Source organism: Oncorhynchus keta, chromosome 29 (assembly GCF_023373465.1).
Source record: "Oncorhynchus keta strain PuntledgeMale-10-30-2019 chromosome 29, Oket_V2, whole genome shotgun sequence".
Classification (NCBI taxonomy): Eukaryota; Metazoa; Chordata; class Actinopteri; order Salmoniformes; family Salmonidae; genus Oncorhynchus; species Oncorhynchus keta.
In genome coordinates this window covers 9,859,874-9,878,040 of record NC_068449.1, presented here as the reverse complement: position 1 = coordinate 9,878,040, position 18,167 = coordinate 9,859,874, and the positions used below count along the sequence as shown (strand labels likewise).

Sequence of the window (18,167 nt, the reverse complement as noted above, 5' to 3'; positions counted from 1 at the left end):
TCTACCTGCCCGTTACTGTCGGGTTGAAAACCAGAGGTAAGGCTGATCGAGACCCCCAGACGTTTCATGAACACCTTCCAGACTCTCGACTTGAATTGGGAACCCCGATCAGACACTATATCTTCAGGCACCCCGTAGTGCCGGAAGACGTGAGTAATCAGGGCTTCCACAGTCTGTAGGGCCGTAGGAAGACCGGGCAGAGGGAGGAGACGACATGACTTAGAGAAACGATCCATAGTAGTGGATAGTAGTGTTTCCCTGTGAAAGAAGTAGATCGGTTAAAAAATTTCCAGACAGGTGTGACCAAGGTCGTTATGGAACGGGTAAGGGGTGTAGCTTACCTCTGGGCAGGTGTCTCGGAGCCTTATACTGGGCACACACCGAGCAGCAGGAAACATGAACCCTCACGTCCTTAGCCAAGGTGGGCCACCAGTACTTCCCAGTCAGACAGCGCACCGTCCGACCTATCCCCGGATGACCAGAGGAGGGTGACGTGTGGGCCCAATAGATCAACTGGTCACGGACAGCAGACGGAACGTACATATGCCCGACAAGACACTGGAGGGGAGCAGGCTCTGTATGCAACGCCTGCTCAATGTCCGCGTCCAGCTCCCACATGACCGGCGCTACCAGGCAAGAGGCCGGGAGTATGGGAGTCTGATCCACGGGACGCTCCTCTGTGTCATTCTTCGAGAAGAAAGCACAGGGGCGGAGTTTTGGTGGCGTACCCAAGCGCTGTGAGAGCACGCCTCCTATCCCAGCCTCGGACGTGTCCACCTCCACTATGAACGCCAAAGAGGGATCCGGATGGGCCAGCAAGGGAAACAGTAAGTAAACAGAGCTCTTAGCTGCCCAAAAGCTCTGTCCGCCTCAGCCGACCACTGTAACCGTACGGGACCCCCCCTTCAGCAGTGAGGTAATGGGAGCAGCCACCTGGCAAAAACCCCAAATAAATCTCCGGTAGTAATTGACAAACCCTAAAAATCGCTGCACCTCCTTTACCGTGGTGGGAGTCGGCCAATTACGCACGGCTGTAATGCAGTCACTCTCCATCTCCACCCCTGATGTGGAAATGCGATACCCTAGGAAGGAGACGACCTGCTGAAAGAACAGGCATTTCTCTGCCTTGACGTACAGGTCATGCTCCAACAGTCATCCAAGTACCTTGCGTACCAAGGACACATGCTCGGCGCGTGTAGCGGAGTATATCGGAATGTCATTGATATACACCACTACACCCTGCCCGTGCAGGTAACTGAAAATCTCATCTACAAAGGATTGGAAAACTGATGGAGGATTCATCACCCGTACGGCATGACTAAGTACTCATAATGCCCTGAGGTGGTACTAAACGCTGTCTTCCACTCGTCCCCCTCCTGGATACGCACCAGGTTATACGCACTCCTGAGATCCAGTTTCATGAAGAAGCGCGCCCCATGCATTGACTCAATCGCCGTGGCGATAAGAGGTAGCAGGTAACTGTACCTCACTGTGATTTGATTGAGACCTCTATAATCAATGCACTGGCATAGACCTCCATCCTTCTTCACAAAAAATAAACTTGAGGAGGCGGGTGAAGTGGAGGATCAAATACTGTAATCCTGGCGCAGGGATTCAGAGACATGTCTCCATAGCCACCGTCTCCGCTTGCGACAGGGGATACACATGACTCCATGGAAGCGCAGCGTCTTCCAGGAGATTTATCGCACAATCCCCCCGTCGATGAGGTGGTAATTGAGTCGCCTTCTTTTTACAGAAGGCGAGAGCCAAATCGGCATATTCAGGGGGGATGCGCACGGTGGAGATCTGGTCTGGACTTTCCACCGTGGTAGCACCAACGGAAACCCCTACACACCTCCCGAGCACTCTCACGACCACCCCGTGAGAGCCCTCTGTTGCCAGGAGATAGTGGGGTTATGCTGAGCTAACCAGGGAAGGGCTAGTACCACAGGAAACACAGGAGAGTCAATGAGGAAGAGACTGATTCTCTCCTCGTGACCCCCCTGCATCACCATGCCCAAGGAGATGGTGGCTTCCCTGATTAGCCCGTACCCTAATGGTCGACTATCCAGAGCGTGAACCGGGAAAGGTCTAACTACAGGAATAATGGGGATCCCTAAACTAAGGTCTAACGCTCTGTCGATAAAATTCCCAGCTGCGCCTGAATCGACGAGTGCCTTATGCTGGGGGAAAAAAATCTGGGAAACAAACAGGTACAAACAGGTGGTCAACAGAGGACTCTGGATGAGTGTGGTGCAGAAACACCTGCGGTGACGCCAGAGTGCCCTGCCTGTTGCCTCTACTCCCAGAGGAACCGTCACGACACCGACCAGCAGTGTGCCCTCTGCGGCCACAGATGGTGCACGTGATGGCTCCTCCTCCAGTCTCCCTACGCGCAGCCCCTCCCAACTCCATGGGCACCGGAGCAGGGTTGCTAGAAAATGGCACCGACAGAGCCCCCTTTGGACGTCCGCGAGTGACCAGCAGGTTATCCAACCGGATGGACAATTCCACCAGTTGTTGAAAGGAGATGGTGGCATCCCTGCAGGCCAGCTCACGTCGGACGTCCTCGCGCAGGCTTCACCGATAGTGGTCGATGAGGGCCCTGTCGTTCCAGCCTGCTCCGGCGGCCAAAGTCCAGTATTCCAGGGCGAATTCCAAAGCCCTCCTCGTCCCCTGCCTCAAATGAAAGAGCCGTTCCCCCGCCACTCTACCTTCGAGCGGATGGTCAAAGACGGCCCGGAAGCGACGGGTGAACTCCCCATGAGATGAGGGCAGACACTCTCTCCCTCTCCGAGGGAGCTGGGTGCACAGTGGCCAGGTAAAGGTCCAGTTGTAACAGGAATCCCTGGCACTGTGCTGCCGTCCCATCATACTCCCTGGGAAGGGAGAGATGCATCCCACTGGGACTGGTTCCGGACCAAACAGGAAGAGGTAACGCCGGTTGCGCTGGTCGAGGCACTGGGGAGACTTCCTGTCTCTCCCAGCAGTCCATAGTCTGGACAACGCGATCCATCATGGCACCAAGATGATGTTACATAGCCGAATGTTCCTGGACTCGCTCACAGACTCCTCTAAAACGGGGTCCCTGCTCCTGCTGACTCCATTGTTCGGTGTGTAATTCTGTCAGAGGTGTGTACGGGAGGTAAAGTCAGATGCAGGAGAGCAGAGTGTAATAAACAGGCAAACCTTAATTCCGGTCCAAAAATGACAGCATATAAGAACAATAACGTGCCAAAAACATGGAACATAGCAAAAGTATAGCGCCTGACAAAATGCACATAACAATAAACAATTACACACAAAGACATGGTGGGGAACAGAGGACTAAATACATGCAGAAATTATGGAATGAAAACCAGGTGTGTAATGGAACAAGACAAAACAAATGGATATATGAGAAATGGAGTGGCGATGGCTAGAAAGCTGGTGACGTTGATCGCCGAACGCTGCCCGAACAATGAGAGGAGCCGACTTCGGTGGAAGTCGTGAAACCCTGGTCCGTGGTCAATGATGCAAAGAACACCTCTTAAAAGAAGAGCTCTAACAGCGATCGAAGACATCAGGGTTTAGTTCCAGCAACTCCAAAAGCTCTGCCTACTGCTGGGCATATTAAGGGATGACAGAGCCTGTCCTGCTTCATACTGTCAGTACCTCACTGATCAAAGAAAGTCTTTGGAAGTCTGGGAGCCAGAAGCAGTGCTGTTGTCTCCATGTCAGGACCAGATGTTTACCCTTGCTAATGGCCAGTCCCAGGGGGGGCACTTGTGTAATCACAGGTGACCTTAGAATTTCTTCCCAGGTGACCTTCGAATGAAAGCTCCCGGTACTTTAATGTCGATGTAATGGCCAACTGCTATCCACTATTAAATGGCACCTGGCTTTACAGGTACGAACACAACTCAAATTAGATTTCATCAGGAACAGGCTGTTCCCGGCAAGGGAAGCATATTCCCTTCTTTATCTAAAGAGGCTCTCCATGTGCTGGCAGAATGATAGGCCACTTCATAACTCTATACTGTGTCTCCTCCACCAGTACTCAGATTTACTGGATAACATTTGGGATGTAGGGAACCATGTATTCAACAGAACGAAGCCAAACCAGATTCATTCATCTAGCATTACTTTCACACCTCTGATGATGTCCCTGTGAGTTGGGCTGGCTTTGTAACCTTCTCCAAGCACAACATTAGCAAGCAACATAGTTGAAGCATACCTTGTTTAGGAAAGCCTTTTTAAGATACAAGATTCGTGGTCGTGCTAATGTCCACTTCACAGTTATAGGATATAGAGAATTTGTTCTCCATGACTTTGGCAAAAATACCAATAATCCATACATGTAATTACTAATTTCATTCAGACCCAATGAGGTGAAACTTAAGTAGACACTATCATTGAGCTTAGTGAAAGCTGTGATGTAGAGGACAAAAGCTTCCCTTAATTGAATTAATCACAACTATACTTATCATCTGAAAGGACGTGTATGGAATTTGAGGCAAAGGCTGTTGAAACAGTTTGATGTATGAGATTTCGCATTTGAGTCCTCTACTCTCTGGCTGGAGGTGATGTAAAATTAGAGAGGTTAGCTATTTTCCCCTTACACTGACAGCCTCAATCCAGCATGGACAAGTACATGGACACGCTATGCAGTCAAAGCCTTGGAGACCTACAGATGTAGGATCTTAATTTGATTACTATTTTGTTTTTGGGAATTTCCCTGTAGTGCAGGAAATGGAGATTAGTAGTGTATTTGATCTTTAAAACGTTTTCTAAAAAGTTTGTAATTTCCACTATGAAATTTCAAACTTGAATTGCCGAAAAACGTTTGTTTGTTAATTATAATCCACATAATCATTCAAACTTCCTGTTGCTGCAGGATTATTTTCCTACTGTCACAAAATATCTCAAATTAAGATTCTACATATTAAGCCAATGAATGAGGCCTTGGGAGAAGATCTTTGGGAGGGGCAGGAGTAACCACAACATGATGTTGCAGAGAGACAGAGTTTTGTAATGTTCATCATCACAATTAGCCTCTTAGTAGGTGTTTATGACATGAAAGCAGACAGCTTTGAAAGTTCTCTATTTAGTCTGTTTGTTGATACTATTTATTTTCATTGAGAGGTTTATAGAACTGGGTCATTCTACAAATAGAGTGCCTTTTTGGTAGCCTAGTGTAAAAAATCTAGATCATAATACCGTAAGCCTCTCAGCTGCGGTAGGATCGATTGTCTTCATTTTAGGTTCAAAAGAAGCTCGTCGTCCTCTCACATGGTACTGGCAACTTTACATTCCACTGTGTTTTGTATAATTTTTTGTTGTTGTTGTTTTTGTGTTTTGGAATGTCCGGTATCCCTGGGATACCATGCTGTCACAAAGTAAGTGATGTAAAACACATCTGTAGAATGAGTTCATTACACCCATAATGCTCATTGACTGGACATTCCAAGTAACCTTAGGAATTATGCATCACAATCAGTGGAGGCTGATGAGGGGAGGACGGTTCACAATAATGGCTGGAACAGAGCAAATGGATTAGCACATGGAAACCATGTGTTTGTTGTATTTTATACCATTCCACCTATTCTACTCCAATCAAATTTCAATCAAATGTATTTATGAAGCCCCGTTTACATCAGCCGATGTCACAAAGTGCTGTCATGACGTTGGCCTGGGGGTAGGTTTATCACAGTCATAAACACCCCCCCCCCCTTTCCTCTCTCTACCCTACTGATGTGACATTTGAAAATCCCTTGGTTAACATAGAGATTCTGGGAACATCAGAAAGTGGGGGGAAATTAACCATATTTTTGTAATCCGACCAGTTGAACATATGCGTGGGTACTTAATGAATATGATGTCAGTTCGGTTGTCATCTGAGATATTCTCATCAATGATAGGGTGACAAACTCTACAGTGGAAAGTGTACACATTATAGTTATCGGATTCACATGGAATTATTGTTCAATTTAAATGTTAGAATATAAAATGATTGGTGAAAAGATTAAATGTAATTTTAGCTTCCAAATGAGAGATTTGGGTTTTCACAAGGTTAGGGCTCTGCTCAATCAGTGGCCCGCCCCTGTGAACAGACATGGGTTATAAAACTATGAAAACACACCCTTCTCCCTCCACTATATAAAGCCTTGACGAAAATGTAACCTCCTGTTCCGGGTACATTAGGATGACGATCCGATGTCAGAATGGTTCAGATAATAACTACAGAACGAAGCCAACCTCAGCGTGAGCTTTGGTTGCGAATGGTATGAACTTTGAACTCTTATTAACTACAGAAGTGATACCTCCTAGCCATTGAGTTAGCAACAACAGCTAAAAACGTGGGCTAGGAAAGGACAGACAGACTATCCCGTCTACCACCCAACGACGACACTACAACGTTTCCCATTCACCTCCAGAGACACTCTTCAAAGGACTGTTGGGCAACACGGCCATCCATCTACCACCAACCTTAAAATGGATCACCTTAAAATGAATCACTAATAACATTACATAAATAAGAATCTTCAGAAATTACTTTGTCAAAGCAACAAAATAACTAGGACTTTACAATGATGGTGAAAACATGGAAAAATGTTAGGGTTAAGTGGGTTAAAATCTTCCTAGAAGACACATAGCATGCACAGAAGGAAATGTCAAAATGCTGAATTGTGGCATTTTAGAAGTCTTTATTCATATTACAATCTGATTTACTGAATTTTCCATGTCTATATTAAAGGGAACTTAATTTAATATAACATGCTTTTAAAATTAAATATTTGTGCACAATTTCTACAAACAATATCAAAGGGACACTAAAGGCACTCATTTCGTGGAATGATCCATTAATAAGATTGATTAATGCGACAGACACTTAATGGTCCAATCAAAATGGACAATTTTCAAAAAGGCCCCACATTTAACTACTGTATCCTCCTAACCACCAATGAGACAAGAGAAAAATATGTTCAATAGATTGCATCATGTAAGGGGATGGATGTAATTATTTATCATCCTAGAGCATCTGATCGAAAACAAAGTAAAGGGTTTCAGACCCAGTGCTTATTTATTTTCGACCATATCAACATGTTAACTATTGCATTCTCTGTGACCTGACCACACACAAATCTCCCAGTGTTCATAAAAACTCTGGTCCTGTCCGTGGAAGTAAACTGGCATTCATCTGGCAAGGGAAAGTAACTACATGTAGAGGAATGATTGGGCATGCAAGACAAAAATGGCACCCTATCATGTTAGAGTGATGAATCACTAATCTCACTTGCCCTCTGGCTGTTTGTGCTTGTTTCGAGTTTCAATGTCACATGCACAAGTACAATGAAATGCCTTTCTTGCAAGCTCTAACCCCAACAATGACAGATTGTTAAAACATTGTTTTCAATAACAATGTAATACTAAAGATAACAAGGCAGAACAAAAACACACAAGATATAAAAATAAGAAGAACATGATAAAGTAAGTAAGCATACTATATACAGGGTCAGTCAGTTTCAGTACCATATTTACAATGTTCAGGAATACTGGAGTGATAAAGATAGATACACTATATATACAAAGGTATGTGGACACCCCTTCAAATGAGTGGATTCGCCTATTTCAGCCACACCCGTTGCTGACAGGTGTATAAAATCGAGCAATGACATTCTAGACAATTCTTTGCTTCCAACTTTGTGGCAACCATTTTAGTGAAGGCCCTTTCCTGTTTTAACATGGCAATGCCACCGTGCACAAAGCGAGGTCCATACCGAAATGGTTTGTCAAGATCGGTGTGGAAGAACTTGACTGGCCTGCACAGAGCCAGTCAAGAACGCAGACTGCAAGCCAGGCCTAATCGCCCAACATCAGTGCCAGACCTCACTAATGCTCGTGGCTGAATGGAAGCAGGTCCGCCCACCAATGTTCCAACATCTAGTGGACGCTGTTATAGCAGCAAACGGGGGACCAACTCCATATTAATACCCATGATTTTAGAATGAGATGTTCGACAAGTAGGTGTCCACATACATTTGGTCATGAAGTGTATGTCACTTTATATTTTATGATGACTTTTTTGGGTGGTGGTACCCCCTAAACCCCCTGGGCTCTGTACAGGGCACAAAACAACCACTCAGAGTTTAACAGGTTAAGAAGAGATGCTGGACTGTTCTGGAGTGGCCGTCGAAGAGTCTAGGTCTGAATCACTTCCATAACCTATGGCGAGATCTGAAAAAAGCATTTGGGGTAGGGAACCCCTGAAATATTGAAGAGCAGTTTGTGGCTGAAAAGTGGGTCAAATTGTCAGTAGAAAGATGCAGCAAGCTCATTGGTGGCTGTTTGTCTGCAGTTCTCTTGGCTAAAGGCTGTGCAACCAAGTACTAGCTCAGGGGTGCCAATAATTTCGTCCATGCAATTTGTCTTAAAATTTTTAACTCTGTTTAGACATTTTTTATTGGTGAAATCTTGAAAAATCCAATAACAAGGTGTGGTGCACAATTTTTTTATTTTTAAATTTCAACTTATTTTAGAAGAAATGGAGAAACTCTATTCATCAAATATCCTCAGAAAACCCACATAGCAAAGAATCCCACACAAGTAGGCTACTCATCCAGCGACAATTTATATCGCATTAGTGGTCGCCATATTCATTTAAACCGTAGGTTTGCAGTTGCACACTATTGACTGAAGAGGTTGAATCTCTTTACTACTGCTGGGAAATAGCCAATGTGTGTTTTCATCCGAATTAGCCTGTTGGGAGTCTTTGTATGGTCATTTCCATGCATGTGCGTGCACTGCGCATAGGAACACATAGGTTACTGTATTATGCATATACTTGTATGACATGGCGGGAAAGTTCCGTCTGTCCCCAATTCGCAAACGTTCCCATGTTGCTAACCTCCCACGCCATGGAGGAATGTCACCTTTAATTCTCCAGGAGAGAGAAAGCCTACTGTCACTCCAAACGATAAATTGCCTCCCTTATTGGGCAGCAATTGGACAGTGCCAAACTCCCACGGAGTGCGCACTCGTGCATTCCTCTGAAGTGATGGAGGTCCATCTGACCTGTCCTTAAGACGATATTGCTGACTTCAGACACATTTGAGAGTTCCATCACAAAAAAAACATTTATTTGGATACTTTCAAAGGATGAGACGAAATGTGTTGTGATGGATAAACGATGATTGAACCATTCAGAAGGTATGTGCCCACATTTATAGCTTGATATATGTTGGTTGCTCTTTCATTATTTTTGGTAGCTTACCATAGGCTATAACCTATTTTTTATGTGTTTTTTTTTAAGGATAGTTTCATTTTATCATACCGAGGCTATGATAGGCTATCATATTATCAAATAACATGTTGGTCATTAATAGGGACCAGCTTCCATTTTAATGCTTTTGTTTTGCTTCTTCCTCTAATCTTTGAATGCATTATGGCATTGCAAGAGGAAAATTGTAACTAATAACCTCTACAAAATTAGCTTCTTGAGTTTAATGAGAGATATCAGGACACCAGGTACAGGTGCTGCAGGTGTTGCAAAGTCTATAATTGAAAAACTTGGGGCCCCAAACGTAAACTTTAAGACTATAACAAGTCAAAACAACTGTATGTTCAATATGTGCAAATGAAAAATAGTTGAGGAAAGGTCAAATAACACCCAGCACAAAGATTTCATATTTATCAATGGGTGTGAGTGAGCAATGGAATAACGGACAACAGGATGAAGGGTGATGGCCTTGTATGACTGATCCCTTTAGCACAGGAATCGCTGAGTCACATGCCACTCACTTATGGACACAATGCTCCACAGAGTATGTGGCACAGTATTACCATTATTGTTATCCCACAGACAGGTTTTGATTGATTTCTAAACTTAAATAATGTTGGTGTATAACTCAGCTCAGCCACTACCTTGACAAAGCGAAAGTTTAAGCCACAGGATGTGATAACAGCACAGGTATGCTATTTCTAGTCAGCTGGGTGGCTAAACCTGAAGAGCCACTAGTTGAAATGACAAAGTTATAGAAAGACAACATTCAATTATTTGAAGAACCACTGATTGCATGTGACGGATATAAATACTTAATTTGAAAAGGAAATTGCTGAACATGAAACTATTTGAATTCTGTTCATATTAGGCTTCCTTCTCTCAATGGATGCACACACATCAGGCTAGACATTTACATTCAAGATATTTACATTTAGAAATGCTTATAATTGCCTTTCCAATTAAAAACTGTGACAGACCCATCCCCGTGTTGTGGTTTGAGCAGGGATGCCCATGGAAGTAATGAAAATAATGCTTTTTGTATTTCATCCCACGTACATTGTATGTCCGTTGTTCAAGCATGACAAAGCCATAATACCATTTGCATAAGTAATGTGATCTGCAGCCATATAAATAAGCCAGACTCCAGATATGTTTGTCAATTAAATTTTCTTTTCATAATTTTTTTTGTACCAACAGCTGTTTGGAAGTGTCACTGACTGAAATTGGTCCTTTTTAACATGGCCTTCATGAAAAACCAATTTGCCTCCGTATGCAAAACATCCAGCTACTCCCTAGTAGGCAGTAATAAAGTCCTGAGTGTTCCCTATGCTCCTAAATTGAATTTAGGGGCGAAAGGATTACATTTAGAGCTTCATGCTGAGTATTAACTTGACATTGATGTCATGGGGCTGCAATGACACAGTTAGAATACTATGCTGAGCATAACAGCCTCCAATATGACCGTGAATCACTGATTCCCTGATCATTTCTGCCACCGTGTGGAGAAGTGATCTACTCATCGAGAAAATGTGTGATTTTGAATACAAATAACCTGTATCATGTTATAATATACTCTAATCAATGTTTTGTCACACAAAAATAATAAACCAAATATTATGTTTTTTTTCCCCCCTTCGCAGTGGCTCCAAATATAAGGGAAGGCACAGTAGGGAAAGCATGGTAGTAAGAAAGAGAAAAGGATCTGGATTAGGGACACAGACACAGTAATGGAGAAGGAGGAGTATGGTAGATAGTTCTGGAGCCTATGAGTTTAAATAAACTGCATGTCAGGACCAGAAGGCTCCTTCAAAATGGAACCAAAGACTGATATTGTGTTGGTAGTGATCTTTCTCAGCATCGTGACCCTGATCACTGCCTTAATGAACAGTGCAGTCATATTGACGATCATTAACACAAAAAAACTCCACCTGCCCGCAAACTACCTGATCTGCTCTCTGGCTGTCACTGACTTCCTGGTGGCCATCTTGGTGATGCCCCTTAGCGTCATCTACATCGCCAAAAAGAAGTGGCTGCTGGGATGTGTCGTCTGTGAGGCATGGCTGAGCGTGGACATGACCTGCTGCACCTGCATCTGTGTGCCATCGCACTGGACCGCCACTGGGCCACCAACTGCCACCAACGCCCTGGAGTAGGCCTGCAAGAGAACCCCGCGCCACGTTGCCATCATGGTTACCATCACGTGGACCATCTCGGTCCTCATTTCAGTGCCGCCTCTGTTATGGAGGCCCAGCGGAGATGACAACTTCGGCAATTACACCAAGTGTCTCATCAAGCATGACCACATCGGCTACACCATCTATTCCACCTTCGGGGCCTTCTACATCCCAATGGCCATCATCCTCATCCTCTACTACCAGATCTTCATCGCAGCCGGACCTTGTACCACAAACAGAGCTTCTCGGAGAGCCAGCAGCCACAACTGCCTCAGCAGCTGTCGAACCAACGTCTCTCTGTGCGTCTGAGCAGTCTGCCTTGGACCCCACGCTAAACACTGAGCTAAATATACTAAATATACTCAAATATGACCGGGGGGGACCTGTGATGAGAGAGAAATGCTGCCCGCACACTGGGCCTCATCCTGAGGACTTTTATTGTATGCTAGCTGCCTTTCTTTGTTAAGGAGTTACTGGTGGGCCTCCGGGTGTTTCATGCCTCAGCACAGGTGTCAGACTTTCTCACTTGGCTAGGAATACGTTAACTCACTCATCCACCCCTTGCTCTACACCAGCTTCAATGAGGACTTCAAGCAGGCCTTTAGGAAACTGCTCCGATGTAACAAGTGCAAATATGACTGCTTTCTTGGATATGTCTGGGCTGATTGTTTTTTTTGTTTTTTTTTACCCCCTTTTTCTCCCCAATTTCGTAGTTTCCAATTATTAGTAGTTACTATCTTGTCTCATCGCTACAACTCAAACACAACCCAACCAAGCCGCACTGCTTCTTAACACAGCGCAGATCCAACCCGGAAGCCAGCCGCACCAATGTGTCGGAGGAAACACCGTGCACCTGGCGACCTTGGCTAGCGTGCACTGCGCCCGGCCCGCCACAGGAGTCGCTGGTGCAAGGATATCCCTACCGGGCAAACCCTCCCTAACCCGGACGACGCTAGGCCAATTGTGTGTCGCCCCACGGACCTCCCAGTCGCGGCCGGCTGCGACAGAGCATGGGCGCGAACCCAGTCTCTGGTGGCACACTGCGATGCAGTGCCCTAGACCACTGCGCCACCTGGGAGGCCCCCTGGGCTGATTGTTGATTGGCTGTAAACAATATATTAAAGAAGCCATATGTTTTATACATGAAGAATACATTTTCTTTTGGAATAAAATCTGGTTTCATTCTAACTGAGACAATTGTATTGCTCCTTTATCCAGAAGAGTTCGAAACAGATAATTTACAATAAGTATATACAGTGCATTTAGTTGACGATATGTTAATAAAAACAAAAGTAATAAAATACTAAAAGCAATTAGTCTTAATGCTTTACAGTAGCTTATAGAATTAACATTTTGAATCCAATAATACAATTACTGAGTGGAGTAAAGTTATGACTCATGACATTGTTGCTGAGCTAAGAAGAGCCTTTAATGCTCAGAGATTTCATGTGCCATCCTCCATGCTTATTGAGTTACATCTGCCAGGGCCTAGTGTCCAACGCAACCAAGGCCGGGAGACTTAAAAACACAGGTAAACGGAAAGATGAAGAGATACTTCCGCAACTTAAAGGGGCAATCTGCAATTTAAACAATAACAAAGCCCACCCCACCACTGTTTCGGCACAGCTAAAAGATGGTGCTGGAGAAATGTAACCACTCAAATTCATAAACAACAATAGATGCAATAGATACATGATCAACATTATAGTTTTATCTATGTTTTTAGGCCATAAAGTGTTTGTTTACAATTACATGGAGTATAACAATGGAGTACAACAAGCTTATATTTGGGGTTCTGAGGGGGTACGACAGTTGAGCTAAGCTCATGAGGCATGTATAAGTTATAGTCTTCCAAGAATCAATGGGTATATATAATTCATTTAAATGTCCACAATTATTTTCCCTTTGACATACATCCTTTACATTTCCAACATTCAGAGGTGGATAGATGGATATATTCCTGATTATTCTTCAAGCATTCATGAATTGTCATTACCTATTGTAATTACAGTTGAAGTCGGAAGTTTACATACACTTAGGTTGGAGGCATTAAAACTCGTTTTTCAACCACTCCACAAATTTCTTGTTAACAAACTATAGTTTCGGCCAGTCGGTTAGTATATCTACTTTGTGCATGACACAAGTAATTTTTCCAAGAATTGTTTACAGACAGATTATTTCACTTATAATTCACTGTATCACAATTCCAGTGGGTCAGAAGTTTACATACACTAAGTTGACTGTGCCTTTCAACAGCTTGGAAAATTCCAGAAAATGATGTCATGGCTTTAGAAGCTTCTGATAGGCTAATTTACATAATTTGAGTCAATTGAGGATTTGGCTCTCTGTGAGGGTAACATTATTTCACATACAGTATTTATTGCTTGCACACATGTTAGCACTGCCGCAGAGGATTCTACATCAGGGCCAGGGTCTAGCCCTCATGGTTTATTTTAGAAACCCAGTTTATTTAATGAGAAATCTTTCACTTTTGTGTGTACATATTTACTCATTTTGGGGGTTATAATCCACCATCGAAAGATTAATCAGATATTCAAAGTATTAAAAATGACCTTAATATTTTTTAATTTTTACCTTTATTTAACTAGGCAAGTCAGTTAAGAACAAATTCTTATTTTCAATGACGGCCTAGGAACAGTGGGTTAACTGCTTGTTCAGGGGCAGAACGACAGATTTGTACCTTGTCAGCTCGGGGATTTGAACTTGCAACCTTCCGGTTACTAGTCCAACACTCTAACCACTAGGCCTTTGTAATGATTTACAAAGCAAAAGACCATGAACATAAGGTAAACTAATGAACCAATGATCCCGCCTCGCCCCCAGTTGCATAACAACAGTTACCTAGTAACTTCCCATCTGTTTAAGGGATTAGAAGCGCCCATCCATAGTCAGGATGGAAGTTTGTTTTGTCTTTCGACTGCAGTGCAGTTCCTTTTTTCATTTCAAGGATTATGAGGCATGTGGCTAAGTGGCCAATGACTTGCACAAAGAGATCACTGATAAGGTTGGAGGGGTTTACCTAATCCTGGTTGAGCACATGGGCAGAGGGACAGCAGTATAAAAGTTCACGGTGGGAGCAGTATGCTCTTCACTGAGCACTGAACAGGCTTCCACCAAGAGAAACACACAACAGGTAATGTTTTTTCCATTCAGTATGTTGTTTCTCCAATGTATATTTTACAGTCTTTTTGCGTTGATCAGCTATCAACTTCTGATATGTTAATATGTTGGTTTTGAATGATTTGTTAATTTTTCTTGTCAGATTATTGCCACCCGCCACTATGATGTGCTTGTTGAAATCAATTGGAGTATCCCTCATCCTGTCCATACTTCTGTACATGGCAGACTCTTATCAAAACAGTGACATGACAAACGGTAAACTTTACGTTACAATACCGTGAAAGTACTGTTTTTGTCCAAATGACCAGTGAGTTGTTCTTGGAGATGGCCTACTGTTGTCATTAGAGAATATACATCGGTACATAACCTCCTTATTGCCAGTGTGTGTTTACAAGGATGAGAGACACACATTTGCGGTACAAGGTGAATAAAGTTCACAGATCAGATTGTTAATTCCATTTTCAATTAATTTATGTCTTCACTATATTCACAGTGGGCTGTGAGGAATGCAAACTGAAGGAGAACAAAGTATTCTCTAACCCGGGCGCCCCTGTCTACCAGTGTACAGGCTGCTGCTTTTCCAGAGCTTATCCAACCCCACTGCAGTCTAAGAAAGCCATGTTGGTCCCAAAGAACATCACCTCTGAAGCCACATGCTGTGTTGCAAAAGAAGGGGAAAGGGTAAGACAATATATTTTGCTAATTAAGTGTAGGAGTTGGGATTGATATCCTCAGTTTGATCATCTGACATGACGACATTCCTAGTGTCATGCACATAACGTGTAAATGTAACATTTAACAAGAACTAGAATGAACCAGAATGTGGTTTTTCAAACCATCTCTCTTTCTCTTGATTCTTCTTCTCCTTCTCCTCCTCTCTCAGGTGGTGGTGGATAACATCAAGCTGACAAACCACACAGAGTGTTGGTGCAACACCTGTTATCACCATAAGTCATAAACTGTCTGTGAGGCCAGAAATATCCTTATCGCAGAAGTAAAAGCTTGGCAACAGATACTAGGCATTTTGCACAACTTATTCCTTAAGTGTTTTAAGAGAAATCACATATTAAGAGATCATTGGCTGCATTTGAACAAGCAGCCCAATTCTGTTATTTTTTCCAGTAATTGGTATTTTGACCAAACACCTCAACTCTTCTCACATCAGATATTTTTCCAGGGTTGATCTGATTAATCAAAAGACCAATTAGTAAAACAAATATCAGAATTGGGCTGCCTGCATAAACCCAGCCAATGTCATCCACAAAAGGTGATAGTCTGCTGAGAATATTTATAGTGCTCTTAATATATTACTGTCACAATTATGAAGTTGTATTCCTGTAGCCTACTGTGTTGATCAAATGTAGACTTTACTATATGAATTGAATACTGATTAAAATGTTTTTCAGTATTTTACCACGTTGTGTCCTCTACTTCTTTTTTTGAGCAACTGATGCCTTGAAGTAAAACCAATGTTTATGGGTTTACGGAAAAAAAAGAAACAAAATATTTTCTCTCCCAAGCCACACCACACTCAATAGCCTATGGATCAAAACTCATGATTTTATCTTCACACAGCTGCCTCAGGTAGGCTTAGAAGGCTGTTACACAGGCAGCCCAATTCTGATATTATTTTGTATTATTAATTTTTTTTTTTTTTACCAATCAGATCAGCCCTGAAAAATATATGATGTGAAAAGATCTGATGTGATTGGTCAAAAGACAAAATTAGTGGGGGAAAAAAATAACAGAATTTGACTTTAACTGCTGTCTATTCTTCTTCTGTGGATTACCCCAACAAGAGAAGGTCACAAGTGTTTCCCTAAAAGCTGTCTGGGTTTAAACACCTTCTATTGTACAGAAAGTGAATTGCTTAATCAATTGATAGTGACAGAATTAGATTACTAGGTTATAGCTCAGCTTCTGAGTGTCAAAGAAACGAAACAATGATATCCTTGTTTCTAGCATAAAGCATAGTGGATCAAAGCACTGTTATAGGTCCCTTTATATAATCAGATCTGTTTAATTTTCTTCAAAATATTAAGCTAACAAGGGGTAAGTCTGTGTTTTCTGCCATTTTCTTGAATAAAGTGTAGACCAATGGCATACCATCTCTCAATTCGAGTTTTAATTTAACAGCCTTGACACAGAGGTAGGCTATTTAAAGAATGCATGGTGGGTGGAGGAATTGACTGCCAAATCTATGATTTTAACAGCCTATAGCCTAATTTTGTCTGTCAAACAGGTAGGCCTATCTCTTATTTCTTAAATAGGAAGAGAATGGCTCCACCACAAAGACCTCTTGTTGTTAGTAAAAACTAATTAAAATGGAGATGGTTGAAATGAATAATGCCGAATGGAATTTGACAAGTTTCAGCACCATGACCTGCCCATTTCTGATTGATTTTATTGCGGCTCCTGCTTCAAGATTGACCACCACCCGTGGCAGACTGTCATTCAGGGACGGTGGGGCAGACCCCCACCTGTTGTGAGCCCCACATTTTTAGCAATTGTTATTAATTTTTTTTTTTTTTAAAGGCCCACCGTCCCTGAATGACAGCCTGTCACTGGTGGTGGTCAATCTTGAAGCAGGAGCCGCAGCAAAATACATCAGAAATGGACTGTTCATGGTGCTGAAACTTGCCTGTTTGGCATGTTATTTTGACATGAATAAGTGCAATATATCAGTTCATTGGCCACAGATAAAATTACGTTAAATCACGTTATATATTCAGTAGCATTCAAAATCTTGGCTAGCAGTCATCATCATGAATCAAGGCGACAATCTACTGGCAAATCCCTTTTAATCCTTGTCATATGAAGAGAAATAATGAAGAGACATTATAGATAAAACGTATGCTCATGAACAATTGGACATAAATATTACACAAGTTGGAAATCTCAAATTCAATGAGTGGTTTGGAAGGAATCAGTGGCTAACTGCAAGCATTGCAAAGCAATCATTAGCCTGCTATTCAGTGGAGTGGCTGTGAGGTCCCAAATCTTAGATTAAGGATCTGTTTTCAACATTGGCCATGCTGTCACTGAAGCATGATTTGTGCTGTGCTCAAAACAACTGTTAATTCGGAACGGCAAAATCTGACTTTAGTGAGTTCAAGACATCTGGAAACTTAGGAAAAACGAGCTACGACTGGGAAAATAGATTTTGAACTTTCATCCAACTCGGAATTGTAAATCGGGAACTCGGGCCTCTTTCTTGAGCTACGACCTGAAGATCACTCACGTCATCATGATCCAACCTTTTTTCCCCCTGAGTTCCCAGTTGTCTTGAAAGCACCATAAATCCAGACAGACTGGAATGACAGACTTTGATAACAAAATTTGCCCACGAAGGACCGCCACGCCACCTTCCTGTTCACAACAATGCTGCATAAATGACGTAATATGCATACTGTAGCTAAGAAAGTAATATTATGTGTCTCACCCTAATAATTGGGTCTATTTTCACCTCTTAATTTCACCTACTGTTCTGACTTTTTTATTTAACAAGGCAAGTCAGTTAAGAACAAATTATTATTTACAATGACAGCCTATCAGGGAACAGTAGGTTAACTGCCTTGTTCAGGGGCAGA

The 18,167-nt window shown here is 42.8% G+C and overlaps 1 protein-coding gene and 1 pseudogene across 1 annotated transcript; both read left to right on the top strand.

The window, feature by feature from the left end:
• Positions 1 to 8,845: 8,845 nt before the first annotated feature.
• On the top strand, positions 8,846 to 14,294 carry LOC118362023 (5-hydroxytryptamine receptor 1E-like; annotated as a pseudogene).
• Positions 14,295 to 14,449: 155 nt separating this feature from the next.
• LOC118362297 (glycoprotein hormones alpha chain 1-like) lies at positions 14,450 to 15,990 on the top strand. The gene is made up of 4 exons (XM_035742516.2): positions 14,450 to 14,590; positions 14,720 to 14,832; positions 15,071 to 15,258; positions 15,461 to 15,990. The coding sequence occupies exons 2-4, from the start codon at positions 14,739 to 14,741 to the stop codon at positions 15,533 to 15,535; spliced, it is 357 nt and encodes a 118-aa protein (XP_035598409.1). The 5' UTR covers positions 14,450 to 14,590; positions 14,720 to 14,738; the 3' UTR covers positions 15,536 to 15,990.
• The last annotated feature ends 2,177 nt before the right edge of the window (positions 15,991 to 18,167 follow it).

Bases quoted from the DNA above. Each gene is read 5' to 3' on its own strand.
- LOC118362297 (XM_035742516.2), top strand. From the start codon at position 14,739: ATGATGTGCTTGTTGAAATCAATTGGAGTATCCCTCATCCTGTCCATA. The intron at 14,833-15,070 runs GTAAACTTTACG...CTATATTCACAG, and splicing joins AAACAGTGACATGACAAACG to TGGGCTGTGAGGAATGCAAA. The intron at 15,259-15,460 runs GTAAGACAATAT...CTCCTCTCTCAG, and splicing joins TTGCAAAAGAAGGGGAAAGG to GTGGTGGTGGATAACATCAA.